This window comes from Lactuca sativa, chromosome 5 (genome assembly GCF_002870075.4).
Source record: "Lactuca sativa cultivar Salinas chromosome 5, Lsat_Salinas_v11, whole genome shotgun sequence".
Lineage (NCBI taxonomy): Eukaryota > Viridiplantae > Streptophyta > Magnoliopsida > Asterales > Asteraceae > Lactuca > Lactuca sativa.
In genome coordinates, this window is record NC_056627.2 from 294278311 (window position 1) to 294296130 (window position 17820).

Genomic DNA, 17820 nt, shown 5'->3' on the forward strand with positions numbered 1-17820 from the left:
TATGACAAACTGTCACCCCAAAAGACGGAATGTAGCTAACAGTCAGGGCGCGGGATCATGACTTCCCGTATAGATCTATACACATTTGACACGTTCTCCGAATGGGAGACTCTGGTTATAGACAGGACTTATAGCGATACCTTTTATCAAAAAGGCAGTGTTTGAAGATGTACACGTCTCATGGATTCTCAACTAAGTCTGTATTAAAGTGATAGTTTTGCATGCAAAGTTTATCCTTTTTCACAATGTTTGACAAACATGAATCATAAGCTTTTAGAATATATGAAACGGTTTAGCAACAAAAGATACTTTGGAGTTACTAAATACTTTGTATAAATCTAGTGCATGCGAAGTATGACAAGAGTTTTCACATAGTAGTACTAAATCACAAGTGATTCATTTGATAAAAACGAGTACAGTGAAATTTTATGAAATACACGATAATAACCGAATGTTTACTTGTATTCCTCCCCTAAAAGAGTATAAAAGCATTAAAATGTATTTAAAGTGTGTTTGAAAGGGATATGAACTCACCTGGAAGTTTGAAGATAGCGAGATGGAAAACCGGGCAGAGTTTCGTCTCGGGAAGCGGATCTTTCTCGGGATTCTCGGGAATCTCGGGAGTAAAATCGACTCTCGGGACTTGAGTAAAAATGACCAGGGCTTCGGGTTTGAACGTGCACGGAAAACGAGGCAAAACGCAGGGGAAATGAGAAGAAATGAGCAAGTTTTTCGGAAACCCTCGCACTTCTATTTATAGGAGGTCTGAGAAGCCTCGGTACGCGGGGCGTACGCTCGTACGCAGCGCGTACGCGTACGTCATGCATGAGCGAGTCCTCGACTGCCTCGGCTTCGGATGGGACGGATTGGGACGGGTCGGATGGGGCGGGTCGGATGGGGCGGGTCGGTAGCTTCGCATAGGGGCGACGTGGACAGTTCGGAGCCCTTGATTTGAGTACGTGGGGCGTACAAGGGTACGCAGGGTGTACTCCGGTCCTATCCGCCGACTCCTCTTCGGATATTATCAAGAGTTTTTATTTATTTTTATTTTTATTTTAAATAAACTTCTAAAATTCATATCTCCTTCATACGAACTCCGTTTTCAACGTTCTTTATATCCACGCGTAGGTGAGACTAAGATCTACAACTTTCGTTTAGATTCCGTTGGCAAATTATGAAATTATTTTTATTATTTATTTATTAAAATGACGTGATTAAGGAATTTCTTTAAAAATTCATAACTTCTTTATCTGACGTCGGTTTTTGCCAGACTTTTTACCGCTGAAATACCATTGACGAGACCTTCGATTCTCGTTTAGGTCATTCCGGCCAAAAGTCGCTCGATCTCCGATTCGAGTTTTTAGCTGTCTGCTGCTAAGCCGAACTTGGAAAAATCTTAACTTCAATATATGAAGCCGGATTTGGGCGTTCTATTTACGTACGATCATGGTTTAATGACATTTAAACATAGAGGGAATTTAAATAGAACTTTTTGGAGATTTTATTATCAAAGTTAATTTTATTAACTCAAAAGTGGTTACAATACTTGACTTTTTAGGTCATTACAAAGAGTTGAAATATCGGGTTGTTACACCCAAACCATAGATCTGGTCTTCCCAAGCATGAAAGTCACATCAAGTTCGAAACTTGATGCTTGTATAACCACAACAAGGCATCAAAAGGAGATATGGTCCCAAAAATGACAACCTAAGTCCAATAACTCCATACTAACCCAAAAAGCTCCAAGGGTTAAGGTCTCTGGACCTCTTTGAGTCCAGATCCAAGGCACAAACTCGAAGAGGGACCATTTGCTTCACATAATCACTCTCCAAAGGGGGTTAGAAAACCCTAACTCTAAAGATCAACCCTAAAACTGAAGGAGGTTCGAACTATTACCTCAAAATGAAGCCTCTGGACTCTGGATCTACTTGAATCTCACCTCCTCCTTGCTCTTGTCACCCTCTTCTTGCTAAACAAAGGATACAAAGATCCAAAAGTGACTTCTTCTCTCTCAAAGCGTTTTAGCTCTCTTAGGGTTCTCTCAAGGGACTGGTAGCCGCAATGGGAGGCTATAAGTGCCCTTAAATGGGCTCCAAACCCGGGGAATTAGGGTTTCATTAAACAGCGTGGACTCGCCGAGTCCAGACGCGAACTCGCACCCATAACCGCGATCATACTCGGCGAGTTTGGGCTCCAACTCGCCGAGTCTTCTCACAAATCACCAAAAATACAAAAATAAATAATACATGGGAATTCGGGATGTTACAAATTGGTCAAACTCAGACAGATTCAACTCAATATATCCAACAACATAATTGTTTTTATTGAAAACCCAGTTTGAACCAGCAAAAATATGGTCCATAACCATTTTCAAAAATCAGAAACTTAATTGGACACTTACCAAAAACAAAGTATCCTAAAAAGGCATGCATAATGAAGTTCTTATGGCTTTTTGCATTTGAAAATTTCAATCTTTCCTATATACATAGAGAACGAGACATTCTCTTGTTTACTCTCACCATCGTTATGAGAAGAATAAATTTTAATCGAACTCCATTATACATTTGTCAATAATTTTATTTTGTTAAATAACATATTAGGTAAATAAAATAAATAAATAAGCGTTGTAAAAAAAATATTATTCAATAATTCCATTTTTCAATAATCTTGTAAGTTTTTATCAGAAGAAGTAATTTTTTATTAAATAACTTCTTGTTAAATCACAAAATCATAAATCTAACAGATCTACCAAATATAGAAAGCTCGTTTATATGTATTTTCATGATTCAAAAATTCATTATAAAATGAATTCATTTAGAAAATATAATCAAGTATACCGTATGTGCTTATAAATCAAAGAGATTTTCAAAACAATTATAAGTTTGTGTTTAGGCAAATGTTTTTTTTGTTTATTTAACATTATTTAACTAATTTATAATATTATTCGAAAGAAACTGAAAATTCATAAGAGTTTCAAATGATTTTGATGAAAGAAAAAAATATGTTTCTTTTATAATGATATGATATTATGTTTAAGTGGATGCTTTCATTCTTGAGAACAATGGATAGATATGGGGTTTAATTTGACACCCTTTCTTTTAACCAAAATCACCGTGAATCTAACATGCCTCAACGATTCACCAACAAAGCCTCCCGTTTGATCAACCACACCAACCCACAAGACTCATGTCAATTACTATATATATATATATATATATATATATATATATATATATATATATATATATATATATATATATATATATATATATATATATATATATATATATATAACCAAATTCTTTATTTTTTTTATCAACTATATATCAACACCTTAACACAACAAACAATACATGTATAATACTTTCACATATGTGTACAAAATACATTAAGGGAAAATGACACTATAGCCCTACGATGTTTTTCACATTTGCTCGTTCAGTATCTTATATTATTTTCATGTCTTTTAAGGGAATAAAGTTGGTTTTGTCAGGTCGAATATGTCCTTTTGTAAAAACCGGGGTCAGGTTCCTCATCTAAAACCCATTTGGCCAGTCCATGCTTTTTATTCGTCCATTTGACCAATTCTTGTCCATTTGACCGGTCTTCCTTCTTTTTCTCAGTTTCTTCTTCTTCTTCCTCATGAGATATTCGTCTTCTTCTTACTTCTTCTCATCCAAGCAAGAAAAGATAGTGATGTGCGATTGTGGAAGCATCGCAATCATAAGAACTTCAACCACTAAGAAGAATCTCGGTAGGGAATACTACACTTGCCCGAATATAATACTCCATTCTTATTCTAACCTTGATAACATTTGGGTTTCTTTTGCTAAATGATGATTATTGAAATCTACAGGACCTAGGAGTGGGTTTCTTTTGTGGGTTGATGACGTTGAAAATCATTCAAGGGTTATTTGGTTGGAGATTGGTTTCAAGGTAGGTGTGTAACGTCCCAAAATTCAAGTCCAAAAATTTCATTTTTAATTAAATTATTCATAAAACATTCACTAGAAAATATTGAATCAACACGTCATCTCATAAAATCAAGTATCATGTTTCAAATCCACATCATAAGCAAATAACATATCAGAGAACAATCCCAGAAAACACTGTGCGGAAAATCAAATGTGTGTGTGATGCCATGCTACGCTGCCGGCTCCTTCCCCTTAGACGAAGAGGTACCTGAAACCAAAACTGGAACCGTAAGCATAAAGCTTAGTGAGTTCCCCCCATCATACCACATACCACACAATACAATCGGTATCTTTCAACTAGTAATCGTCATCGATATCTTTCAACCGGTAATCGTCATCGGTATCTTTCAACTGGTAACTGGGGACTATTCCACCCCCTACCACTAGCATACAATAGCAAGATATAAGCACACAGTCAGGCATATCCGGGTACTGACCTACCCCTTGGTCCTAAAGACCACTATCAGGGAAACTATCCCTATCATGTAACATATCATACAGATATAACTCATAACCAAACGCATATCAGACCAAGATAATTTATCACAAAGACAATTATCTTCTAAATACTCCTCATTGGTGGGCCGGCATTGTGGCCTTAGACCCACCCCTACTAGAAGGTAACTCACCTCATACAAGTAGCTGCTGGTAATCAGTGCGGGAAACCTCCGTCCGCTGCTGCTCCGGAAATCCTCCGGCTACAAACCCCACAACACTCAGTTAGAAACTGATCTCTATACCCATTCGAAATCCACAAGGAAACTCATCCGACTCGCCGAGTCCGGGAACAACTCGCCGAGTCCCACAAGCAGATCCCCTACTTGCTTCCAAATCCTCACCAGAGCGTCCATCTTGAGGATTTGGGTTTCTGGGGCTATCGTTACTCGATAAATTGCTAATTCCGCGAGCAGTGACGAAGGGTTGGACCTTCTACACTTAAACCCTCTTAACTCAGTAACTATTCATATGACTCGCCGAGTTTGAAGAACAACTCGCCGAGTTCCAGGCAATCTTCATAGGACTCGCCAAGTGGTTCATCCAGCTCGTCGAGTCTAAGACCATCTTCATAGAACTCATCGAGTGCACTTTGGCACCGCACTTTGGCACTCGCCGAGTCTATTCAACTCTCCTCCCATACAGGCCAAATCTGAGACATGCAACGGCTCCAAACCATAGATCTAAGCTCCTAGGGCATGCTTATCACGTAAAGTTGCAAACTTTACGTGCATACATGGCCCTATGAGCTCCAAAAGGCAATTCCAAGCTCTTTATGAGGTCAAACACTTAATAGGGACCTCAATCACTTCAACCATAGAAACTTTACACTTTTAGGATGTCCAAAAGGTCTAGATCTAAATCCCTTTCAGAACATAGAGCATAAACACATAGAGTTTGAGGTTTTAGGGCTTAAAAACCACAAATCATGGACAAAAAGGGGATCTAATGAACTAGAGATCAAGGTAGGAACTTTTCTACCTGAATGAAAGCCTTACACAGAGTAGATTTCGGATCTACTTCCCCTCCTTGCACCCTTCAACCTTCTCCTTCTTCTTCTAAGCTCCAAACTTCCTTCACAAAGCCAAAAATCACTCACAAGAACAATATGGGGGCTAGGGTTTCGCTCTATAGCTCTTCTGGATTAGGGTTTTGTCCACACAACAACTTACTCGCCGAGTCTGGGACCCGACTCGGCGAGTGCACAACTTAAACCCTGTGCCCCTTCCCACTTCTACTCAGCAATTCGATCCTTTGACTCGCCGAGTCCAAGGCCAAGATGCAAAATGCATAAAGAATTAAATAAAAGAATACGCACCAAGAACCAGGTGCTACAAATCTCCCCCACTTATTTTAGACTTCGTCCTCGAAGTCTGCTGCTCGATCCTGAAACAGCTCGGGGTAATGCTCCATCATCTCGTCCACTGGCTCCCAAGTCCACTCCTACCCCTTACGGTGCTGCTATTTCACCTTCACGAGTTCCACTTTCTTGTTCCTCAGATCCTTCGACTTCCGGTCGAGGATCGCTACAGGCAACTCGATGTAATTCAGGCTGCCATCAACCTGAATGTCCTCCAAAGGTACCACTGCTGAGTTGTCCACCAGGCACTTCCGCAGCTGAGAGACGTGGAATGTGTTGTGGATCTGACTGAGTTCGGCTGGCAGATCCAACTGGCACGCCACCTTGCCCACCCGGGCTACAACCCTGAAGGGTCCAATGTACCAGGGGCCCAACTTGCCCCACTTCCTGAATCGGATGATGCCCTCCTCAAAGTCTCCAGAACCTCCCACAGATGCTCCTCATGCTGCTCTCGCGTCTTGGAGAAAACCAAGATATCGTCGATAAGCACTATCACAGACCGGTCTAACATCGGTCTACATACATGGTTCATGAAGTCCATGAACGTGGCAGGAGCATTGGTGAGCCCAAACGGCATCACCACGAACTCATAATGGTCATAGCGCGTCCGAAACGCGGTCTTCTGCACATCCTCCTCTCTGACCCTCATCTGATGATAGCCTGAATGCAAATCGATCTTGGAGAACCAAGATGCTCCCTGTAACTGGTCAAAGAGATCATCAATCCTCGGGAGTGGGTAACAGTTCTTTACTGTTAACTTATTCAGCTCCCGATAATCTATACACATCTGATGCGACTCGTCCTTCTTCCTAACAAACAGAATCAGGGCTCCCTAGGGTGAACTGATCGGTCTAATGAAACCCTTGTCCAACAGCTCCTGCAGTTGTGTAGACAACTCCTGCATCTTAGGAGGAGCCAACCGATACGGTGCCTTGGCTATCGGAGCCGCACCAGGTACTAAGTCGATCCTGAACTCCGCCTGTCGCTCCGGAGGTATCCCACGCAACTCCTCGGGGAATACGTCCGCAAACTCTCGTACCACAGGCACATCGTCCACCGTTGCCCTACCCGTCTCCCAGGTATCCATAACATACGCGACATAACCTGCGCAACCCTGTTGGAGGTAACGCCTAGCTCTCGCTTCTGAACATAAAGTTGGTCCTCGTTGTGGCCTCTCGCCCTGAATCACCAGCTCTCCCCCACTTGGGGTCCTGACCCGCACCAACTGTTGCGCGCAGTCGATCACTGCCCTATTAGGGCTGAGCCAATCCATGCCTATAATCACCTTGTTCCCACGCAATGGAATGGGAACCAAGTCTACCAAGTAGCGCTCCTCAAATAATCTCAGCACACAATCTTGGAAGACCTCAGATGCCCGCACTGACTGGTCGTCCGCAATCTCGACCTCTAAAGGGAAATCCAACATGCCCGAAGACTCAGAAAACTTCTTGCTAAGCGCAAGAGAAACAAATGATCGGGTAGCACCCGAATCGAACAATACCTGAACTAGGATGCCGTTCACATGGAATGATCCTAAACAAAGCACATATCAATATCACAAACATCATATACATAAATCAGAGGGAAAGAATCATACCCATCACCACATCAGGTGCAGCGTGTGCCTCCTCGGCTGTCAGCTGAAATGCTCGGCTCCATACCACTGGAGCCTCTGTCTTGACCTTCCGGCCATCTGTAACACGCGCCGTCCCTACGGCCGGCGTCGCTGCTGGCACTACTGTTGGCTTTGCTGTCAATCTCGGGCAATTGGCCCTTTTGTGGCCCCTCTGATTGCAATGGAAGCAAATCAGGTCTGTCATCTATACCGCAGGGGCAGGGGCAGTACAATCCCTGCCGAAATGCCCCACCTTGCCCCACTTATAGCAGCTCGAACCCAACCCAGTGCGACAAGCTCCCTCATGTGACCGACCGTACTTTCCACAACGGTCCCGTCCTGCCTGGCCTTTCGGCCTACCATCAGATCCCTTGGGCTTCTTCCCCGAAGCCCCGATCGTCAGCCCCTCCACTGCCTTCCTCTTCTGGACGTGCTCCAGATCAATCTCCCTCTCTCTAGCCCTGGCAATCATGGAATCCAAGGTAGGGCAAGCTGAAAAACTAACATGCTCTCAAATGTCAGCTCGTGGCATGTCATGGTAGCGGGTCCTCCTCATATCCTTATCACCCGGATTATTAGGCACCAGCAATGCCCTCTCCCGGAACTTGGCAGTGATCTCCGCCACAGTCTTTGTAGTCTGACTCATATCCAAAAACTCCCTGGCCAGCCGTTGAAGCTCCACAGTTGGCGCAAACTCCGCCCTGAATCTGGTCACAAATTCCGACCAAGTCATAACCTCAACAGCCGAGGCTCCCAATGAGTCACCAACAGACTCCTACCAATCTCTAGCCCTGTCTCGCAAGCATCCTGCTGCATATCTCACCTTCGACCCCTCGGGGCAGAAGTTGGTCTGTTGTACGGACTCAATGTCCGCAATCCATCGTCTGGCAGCAATGGGGTCCTTCGCCCCATGGAAATTCGGCGCACCACTTCCCCTGAAGTCCTTAAAGGACAGTGTGCGAGATCCCGACTGGCCAGATGCCATGTCACTCCTGAATGATCGGAGGCGATCCTCCATCAGCTTAACAATCCCCTCCTTGATCGACCCGAAGATGATAGGGGTCGACTCAAGGATGCCTCTCGTGATCTCAGACGCGATGAACTCGTGCAGCCCGTCATCAACCTGCTCGGATACCGCACCCGAGCCTGATCCCGATCCTAATCCGGAACCCCCTGTTCCATGACGTGTGGTCACCATGCTGAAAATACCCGCATAAATGTCAGGATCATACATATACTCGAGAGATCTAACTCACTCTCCAAGGTCTCTGGTTCCATCTAGGCCTTCCTTGATTCGAGTATAGGTCCTCTGCTTTCAGTAGTACGGGCCCATACTACCTTCCACATCTACCTGTACTTTCCTTAAGGATTGCTTCGACCTCACCAAGTCCCTTTTACCGATACCCTTTCCACTAACCTCATCCTAGGCTTCCCTAGGGCACTCTCCAACCTACCCTCCGCCATCAGCTGCACCAGGGGCCCCTACCATTTCCCCCTAACTAACTTGCAGGTACTGTTACATATCCGCTCCTTAGTTAGTTGGAGATAGCCAGAACCCCCATAGCACAAAGCAAGCAGCATTCGTGCATCGAGTAACCAAATCAGGCATAACCTATACAGGCCATCCTACTGTTGACTAAACAGTGCTAGCATATAGCTCATACAACAGGCATATAAGGCATCCTCCTAGATCCTTAGCCCTAACTAGCATGCAATTATCGGAATCATATATCAGGCACACAAGGCATCTTCCTAGATCCTTAGTCCTATTCTAGCATGCAATTCTGAATCAAAGCTATATAGCATAACATAACATGTATGGGTATCTTGGGGAAAACTTACTTGAGCCCGGCTGGTCGCATGCATCACACACCTTGTCTTTCTTAAAATCCTTCCGTTTAGATTTTTAGAAAACCATTTTATTGTAAAAATCTTTTAGCCCCTTAGTTTGAGTCCAGACACCCCCGAGGGCGTGTCCGAATCCCTCAAACCAGGGCTCTGATACCAACTTGTAACGTCCCAAAATTCAAGTCCAAAAAATTCATTTTTAATTAAATTATTCATAAAACATTCACTAGAAAATATTGAATCAACACGCCATCTCATAAAATCAAGTATCATGTTTCAAATCCACATCATAAGCAAATAACATATCAGAGTACAATCCCAGAAAACACTGTGCGGAAAATCAAATGTGTGTGTGATGCCAGTATCTTTCAACCGGTACTCGTCATCGGTATCTTTCAACCGGTAATCGTCATCAGTATCTTTCAACCGGTAACTGGGGACTATTCCACCCCTACCACTAGCATACAATAGCAAGATATAAGCACATAGTCAAGCATATCCGGGTACTGACCTACCCCTTGGTCCTAAGGATCACTATCAGGAAAACTATCCCTATCATGTAACATATCATATAGATATAACTCATAACCAAACGCATACCAGACCAAGATAAATTATCACAAAGACAATTATCTTCTAAATACTCCTCATTGGTGGGCCGGCATTGTGGCCTTAGACCCACCCCTACTAGAAGGTAACTCACCTCATACAAGTAGCTGCTGGTAATCAGTGCGGGAAACCTCCGTCCGCTGCTGCTCCGGAAATCCTCCGGCTACAAACCCCACATCACTCAGTTAGAAACTGATCTCTATACTTAGGGTAAAATGACCATTTTACCCTCAACCAAGTCAAGTCAAAGTCAAGGTCAACTTCCAGTTGACCCGACTCACCGACTTGGGTCATCAACTCGCCGAGTCCCTCGCTCTCTACTCGTCCCCACCAGCGACCCTACTCATCGAGTTGGGCCGACAACTCGACGAGTTCTTCTCCCTTTCGAAAGCCACAAGGAAACTCATCTGACGTGCCGAGTCCTGGAACAACTCGCCGAGTCCCACGGGCAGATCCCCTACTTCCTTCCAAATCCTCACCAAAACGTCCATCTAGAGGATTTGGGTTTCTGGGGCTATCGCTACTCGATAAATTGCTAATTCCGCGAGCAGTGACGAAGGGTTGGACCTTCTACACTTAAACCCCTCTTAACTCAGTAACTGTTCATATGACTCGCCGAGTTTGAAGAACAACTCGCCGAGTTCCAGGAAATCTTCATAGGACTCACCGAGTGGTTCATCCAACTCGTCGAGTCTAAGACCATCTTCATAGAACTCGTCGAGTGCACTTTGGCACTCGCCGAGTCCATTCAACTTTCCTCCCATACAGGCCAAATCTGAGACATGCAACGGCTCCAAACCATAGATCTAAGCTCTTAGGGCATGCTTGTCACGTAAAGTTGCAAACTTTACATGCATACATGGCCATATGAGCTCCAAAAGGCAATTCCAAGCTCTTTATGAGGTCAAACACTTAATAGGGACCTTAATCACTTCAACCGCATAAACTTTACACTTCTAAGATGTCCAAAAGGTCCAGATCTGAAGCCCTTTCAGAACATAGAGCATAAACACATAGAGTTTGAGGTTTTAGGGCTTAAAAACCACAAATTAGGGACAAAAAGGGGATCTAATGAACTAGAGATCAAGGTAGGAACTTTTCTACCTGAATGGAAGCCTTACATAGAGTAGATTTCGGATCTACTTCCCTTCCTTGCACCCTTCAACCTTCTCCTTCTTCTTCTAAGCTCCAAACTTCCTTCATAACGCCAAAAATCACTCACAAGAACAATATGGGGGATAGGGTTTCGCTCTATAGCTCTTCTGGAAGTGTTAAGGGCAAGAGAGGCCGAGTTAGAGTGTTTAAATAGGGTGCACACTCCTGGATTAAGGTTTTGTCCACACAGCAGCTTACTCGCCGAGTCCGGGACCCGACTCGGCGAGTCCACAACTTAAACCCCGTGCCCCTTCCCGCTTCTACTCGGCGAGTCGATCCTTTGACTCGCCGAGTCCAAGGCCAATATGCAAAATGCATAAAGAATTAAATAAAAGAATACGTACCAAGAACCAGGTGTTACAAGGTATGATGAGTTTCAGTTTTGGGTTTAAAGGATTTTAGAAGAAATTTTAGGGGTCCATGAATGGTTTCTGGAAAATCAAGAAAAGATTTATGGGTTCGTGAATAATGTATGGGTTTGTGAATGTAATGTTTTTGTTGTTGAAATCAGGGAAAAAGTTTTCTTGAGATTCAAATTCTTGTGTATTTATCAAGAAAAAAACAAGTGTTTTTCAAATTCATATTATTGTGTGTATCGAGAGAGAGGGAGAGAGAGAGAGAGAGGGAGAGAGAGAGAGAGAGAGAGACATGGGTCTAATTTAATTATTTATTTTCTTTTTCATTTAAATTAAATAGAAAAAAACATAAAAAAAAATATCAGAAGGACATTACAGTCATTTCAATTTACCAAGAGACCAAAAACGCAACGAAACTACCTCAAAAGGATCAACAATCCAAAAAAGTTGTGGTTTTGACTAAAACCCCCAAAAAATACATACCACAGGACCCATTTTTGCAATTTTATCAAAAAAAAAATTATATTATACTAGTCCAATGCTTAAATATATATACTTTTTATTTATTTATTTTTGCCACTAAGGATAAATAGATTACCTGTGACCAATAAACATGGGTCTTAAATAAAAGGGTAAATTTCATTCTATTATTTGGGTTAATATGCATGGTGGTTCTAACATTTTCTTAACTTGGATAGTACTCAATGTTTGTTACATATATAGTCCCTACCATAAATAAAAAGATTGTTTTGTACTTGACTATTATTTTTTAATTTATTTATAATTATGTATATTATTATATCATTCTATTTTTTTCTCTTACCCTACTTCATTAGAGAACCATCACCCATAAGAGAGCCCTAACTCATTAGAGAACCATATGAGATAACAGCCGCCAGAAATCTACGATGCCGATCGCCTCTCACCCACATCCGTCAAAAAGATCCACCTACACTTCCCATTCTCGTTTTTCCTCCCATGCAACCAACCCCGTACCATTCTTCCTCTGGCAACCAGAAGTCGGAGGTTATACTTCCGTCATCAACCACCTTTCAACAACCGCTGAAACATTTGCATACCCTTCTCTTTCTCGTTTTCCTCCCTTGCAAACAAACCCATCTCATTCTTCCTCTTGATCTGGGACACTTGACACCGGATCTAATACAATGCTAGTGAACTCAACCATCACCACCACCCAGCATATGCACCTTCTTCAGCAATGATGAGCACATCCTGATGCGGAAGGGATTAGTGTGTTGGGGTGGATCAAAATGAGACTCAAGAACTAGTTGAGGGCAAGAAGGAGATCATCGGCGCCACCACGCAAGTCATCGTTGTACTCCGGACAAGAAGTGACATAGAGGACAGATTTGGAGGTGGAGTTACAGCATAGAGGACAGTCGATGATTCATCATAGGACGATGTCGGCAGATGGTGGCGGATGTGACAGTGTTGCTTGTCGAAGGTGCCGGGTATATGTACCACCGATGAGATGAGAGAAGAGGGGAAGAGACCGAAAGGCCTATGATGATATCTATTGAGTTTTACTTTTCAGTGATTTTCAGAGAGGAACTTGAGTATGTGTGTGTTTTTGTGTGCGAGAGATAAAATTAATATAATTAAAGAAATAAAATCAGTAATAAAAAAAAGGGTTTAGGTCATTTTTGGTCACTTAACTTTTGGTTTTGTGCTCATTTGGTCACTTAACTCTTTTTAAGTTTTAAAAGGTCATCAAACTTTTGGCTTTGTGCTCATTTAGTCACATAACTTTTAGTTTGGTCACATTTAGTCACCTAACTTTTAAAATTGTGCTCATTTAGTCACTAAACTTTTAGAATTTTTCAAAAGTTTAGTGACTAAATGAACACAATTTTAAAAGTTAGGTGACTAAATGAACACAATTTTAAAAGTTAAGTGACCAAAATAAAAGTTAAGTGACTAAATGAGCACAAAGTCAAAAGTTTGATGACCTTTTAAAACTTAAAAAGAGTTAAGTGACCAAATGAGCACAAAACCAAAAGTTAAGTGACCAAAAATGACCTAAACCCTAAAAAAACTAAAAACATATAGATAAAGGTACAAGAGTCATTTCAGGTCTCTTCTAGACTTACCACAAACAAAAACTAAACCAGTGGAATGGGCCGAGTTAAAAAAAAAAATTAGGGACCATCCATATAAATTATCACGGGCCATAAGGACCATTCATGTAATTTTGCCCTAAATAAAATAAGGCTAGACATCTGTTTAGTGTAAACCAACATGTGCAAATGTTAATCTGTCTGCATCAGAATATCAGATTGAACAACAAGAAAGAACGTAGATGTAACGCATTAAAAATGGATACTATAGATAAACCTAATTAAAAAACACTGCATCATATAATTGAAGTCTCTCCGTTTCAAATTTTTCCTCTATCATCATCCACCATCTCATACTTGGCAGGTGCTACCCAAACAAGACTGTCAACATACTCCACGATGTTTGTATACAACAATCTAGAGGACAATAATGTTCAAACATTTTCAGCGTGTTTGCATTTGGATCATACAAGACAAGGTATTCGTCCTCCTCAAAGAGAAACTCATTGCGTGATGTGAATCCAAATACACATGCATGCTCATTAAACCTTGAAAAGACATAACGTTTCACCCATGATTCAGCCACCCCATACTTATCCATTACCCACACATCACAAGTTCCATCAACCCTAACATGTGTAATCACACAGAGCTTTTCAGCCAAAACTCCTAAACTATTTTGACGGTTATCATCAAGTATAAAATCTGGAAGAGGTATCTCACGGAATGTCTCTGAACCCAAATCAAATCCCACTATCGTTTTTGTATCTTCCTTCCCATTCGTACAACCAAGCCAATGAATATGCCCGTCATGACCATCAACACAAAAATAATTGCAATCAGTAATTGTTGTGATGTGTGAGGGAAACCTCTCAGTGATCAACTCCCACAAACCCTTTCTCATACTATAAATCTCAACTTGCATCCACGATTTAAATACATATGTGGGTGGTCCGCTAAGGTATGTGAGCTTGACAACTTTGTAATCATCTGTTTTGGGATCAAACCCAAACCCAAAATAGACTTTGATCGAACTGTAACAAGGGGAGGGCGTGGAATATGGCGGAAGTGTTGACACGGCTGAAAGAGAAGGGTTCCAAATGTGAATGACAGAATCATTATCGTAAGAAGAACATACTAAGCCGTTAACAGAACCAATAATCCTGATGCCATCTGTATGTCCGGATTGGGGGTTAACTGGGACTTTGATGAAATTAGCGACCTTAAGAAGGAGACATCGACTCAGTTTTGCAGTGAATGGTTTAAAGTAGTAACAAGAAGAAAATTCGTCTTCATGTTGGAAGACCAAGAGAATTTGATCGTTGTGATGGATGGAACGATGGAGGTGGGATTTTACAAAAGAGGAATGAGATAAAAGGGCATTCCATGATGTGGAGACAGATCTCATTTGAGCAAGCTGTTTGGCCGATAATCGGATGAATATGTTTGATAAAAGCTCGTACGGGAGGTTCTCCATAGTCGCCGAGTGTTGCATTGAAGCCATTGATGTGATTGGAAGGTGTGTCCCATTATTATTAGTAAATGTTGAATCTCCAACAATCTTGTCTTCAAGAACCTGAAGACGATATATAATAATATATTGGACTTGAAAATACGCTAAGGAATTGTTTTGCTTAAAAGATGACCAAGAAGATACTAATTACTCACCCTTGAACTGACAATAGAAGCATGGAAGTTATCCCTCTCCTCTCCATGTTTATGTCTTTTCATCGGGCCACTTGTTGTTGATGCTTACAGAGAAAATGGTAGTATACGGAATTGAGATGAGTACACATTATTAATCAACTCGTAAAAAAAGTACTACAACCAACAATTAAACAATTCCCTCCATTTATTTTTAATAGTTAATTGTAATGACTCTCAAGTATGGACTAAAAACTATTAACAAATTAACAGATGAGGTTTTCTAGAGAGGTTGTTGTCAACAACGTAACAGGTTCTTGGATACATAGTCTAAATGAACTTGTGATATGGATGTGTGAACACAAGAAAACCAAGATAGCAAAGTAATTAAAGTGTTTAAACAAATTCGCCCCACTACAACTGTCAACATTTATCACCTTATGAGCAAAGATAAAAACACTTGCAACTCACATGAATCAATGGATTGTATTTGTTCACAATTTCTAGGAAAGGGCATCCAAGTTGAACTAATATGAGGATGCCAATTGGTATTAAAGATAATATATAGAAAGTACGATCAAACAGCAACACAAGCCATGGAGATATATCACAAAACCAAACAAAAAATATATTACTATTTGTCCACTTAACTAAAATTAGCAAAATTCGAGAATGAACTTGATTAAAAACTAATATGTGAAAAATAAATGCAGTTTAAAAACTTGCAATTAAGCAAAAAATTAAAAAGCTATTAGCATTAAGTATTGAAACCATTATACAGCATTTTAATATGTTAAGCACACGATTAAAATGATTCAGGAAGCATTAAGAAACTTACATTTGGCCCTGCCTCATGAGAAACATTTTGGGGTTCTTCATAAATCTCTGGTCAAATAAGAGCTTTTGTAAGAGGCATGTACGCAGAAATACAAGTGAGGTAATGCAAAGGATATCTAATATCAATATCTTTAGTTCCAGACATGCAAAAACATTTACAAGAACGACATTGTCAACTATTACAACAAAATGATTTAAAAATGCATATCAATGAGAGATAAATGGATGCTTAGATTCATAACCTAGTATGAAGACAGTGATCCATGCGATGATGAAATGGTTAGTATATTCGAATATAATGATTTGACCACATGACAACTATGATTATGTTTCAGATAATTTATTTATTTTGAGAGTTACCCGCAACTGAGTAAATTAAAACTATATGTAAACCTAAATTGACTGATTACTTATAAAGAAGTAGCTTTTTACACTCTGCAGCCATATTGAAGAAAACCTCTAGCAGTAAAAAAAACATGCAGCGTTGAGTACACAAAATTTCTAAAAATAAGACACTACGATATAATAAGAGATTATAAGCATATTTTACCGGCCAAATTAACCCCCAAACAATTTAGAATTGCAGATCTCATCCTACGAATGGGCCAAAGAAATAAACCTAATCAATGAATGCGCCAAAGAAAAAAACCTAATCAATTGAAAAACAATGAAAAAAGAAAACCCTAATTCATAGCCACATCACATCAATTATGATACCTACAATAGTCATAATAAATAGCATCTAAATACAGCCATATAGGTCTTAACGAAGCTCATATATAGGGGCAATATATGATTGTAACTTGATCTAACTGAGAGCAAAAGTGTTGAACCTGGTCGGAAAGGCCTCTCACGGAATCTTTCTTCGGCTGCGCCGCTTTCGTAAGGAGACCTTCCATCGTTGGCCGTCGCCATATGGAAGCTGGAGCTGTCTGAGTAAAAAAAAAGTGAACGTGAAAGCGAAAAGAGAAAAAATGGAATGGAGTACGGTCGTATGGAGTAAGGAAATTTTTTATTTGCGGGATAACGCCGGCCCTTTTAACAGCTTGGGCCATTTACCGCGTAGAGGTGCTACATCGGTAGTTTTTTTTCCGCGTTATAACGCCACAAAGCCCTTTTAGACGACATGAACTATTTTAGGGATGAACATATGGACCGGGGAACCGACCGCAATCGGGACCCGATGGAACCGGTCGGGCTGGGACCGATACTATAATTTCGTCAACTTTTGGAACCGGGGCACGGTAAGAACCGGTCGTTGGAACCGGCTCATAACAGGGAACCGGACCGGATAATCTGTTAAAAAAAAAAGTCATGCCTTTTGCCGTTTGGACTTCTGATTTGGACGTAAAAAAAAAAAAGCGATAGTGACATAGATAAAAAAATAAAAAGAAAAAGAAAAAAAAAAAGGTGATATATCTTCAAAAAAAAAAAAAAAAAAAAAAAAAAAAAAAAACCCACGATAAACCTCAACTCCAAGTCACGAACGGACGAACCCTACCAAGCATATTCACTGTGACTGTGACTGTCGATCATCGACATCTCCAAGGAATCCAAGAATCGATCATCGCTTGTACGATTCCTTGATTAATCGATCATCCTAAGATTGTTTGACCTCCGGTTCCATCGATCTTCATCATCAATTATCATCTTCTCAATTCTCAAGTTGACATCTTCATATTTTGCTTCAATGATTCAAACTATGGATGCTCATGAAGATCAAGTAAGATTATATATTTGTATTTCGTGTTTTAAGTTCCATTTAACAATGTACTTTGTACTTTGTAGACATACATGCAAGATTTCTGTTAGATTAGTTTATAGTATGAATGTAAAATTGTCAAAACTA

General features: G+C 40.9%; 1 protein-coding gene across 2 annotated transcripts; it reads right to left on the reverse strand.

The window, feature by feature from the left end:
• Positions 1–3972: 3972 nt before the first annotated feature.
• Positions 3973–17375, reverse strand: LOC111910155 (F-box/kelch-repeat protein At3g06240-like). Of its 2 annotated transcripts, XM_052771775.1 has the most exons (4): positions 16805–17375; positions 15973–16019; positions 15159–15241; positions 13772–15066 (listed from the first exon to the last, which is right to left on the reverse strand). In XM_052771775.1, exons 3-4 carry the CDS (start codon positions 15219–15221, stop codon positions 13858–13860), a joined length of 1272 nt encoding a protein of 423 aa, XP_052627735.1. In that variant the 5' UTR covers positions 15222–15241; positions 15973–16019; positions 16805–17375; the 3' UTR covers positions 13772–13857. The 2 variants fall into 2 exon arrangements, 1 of the variants encoding a protein (XP_052627735.1); XR_008232572.1 differs by lacking the exons at positions 13772–15066; positions 15159–15241 and adding an exon at positions 3973–4182.
• Between the last annotated feature and the right edge of the window lie 445 nt (positions 17376–17820).

What these genes read in the sequence shown, in the direction of transcription:
- LOC111910155 (XM_052771775.1), bottom strand. Translation starts at nt 15,221, where the DNA reads ATGAAAAGACATAAACATGGAGAGGAGAGGGATAACTTCCATGCTTCT. An exon ending in CTTCTATTGTCAGTTCAAGG is followed by an intron (nt 15,067 to 15,158) that starts GTGAGTAATTAG and finishes TATCGTCTTCAG; the next exon opens with GTTCTTGAAGACAAGATTGT.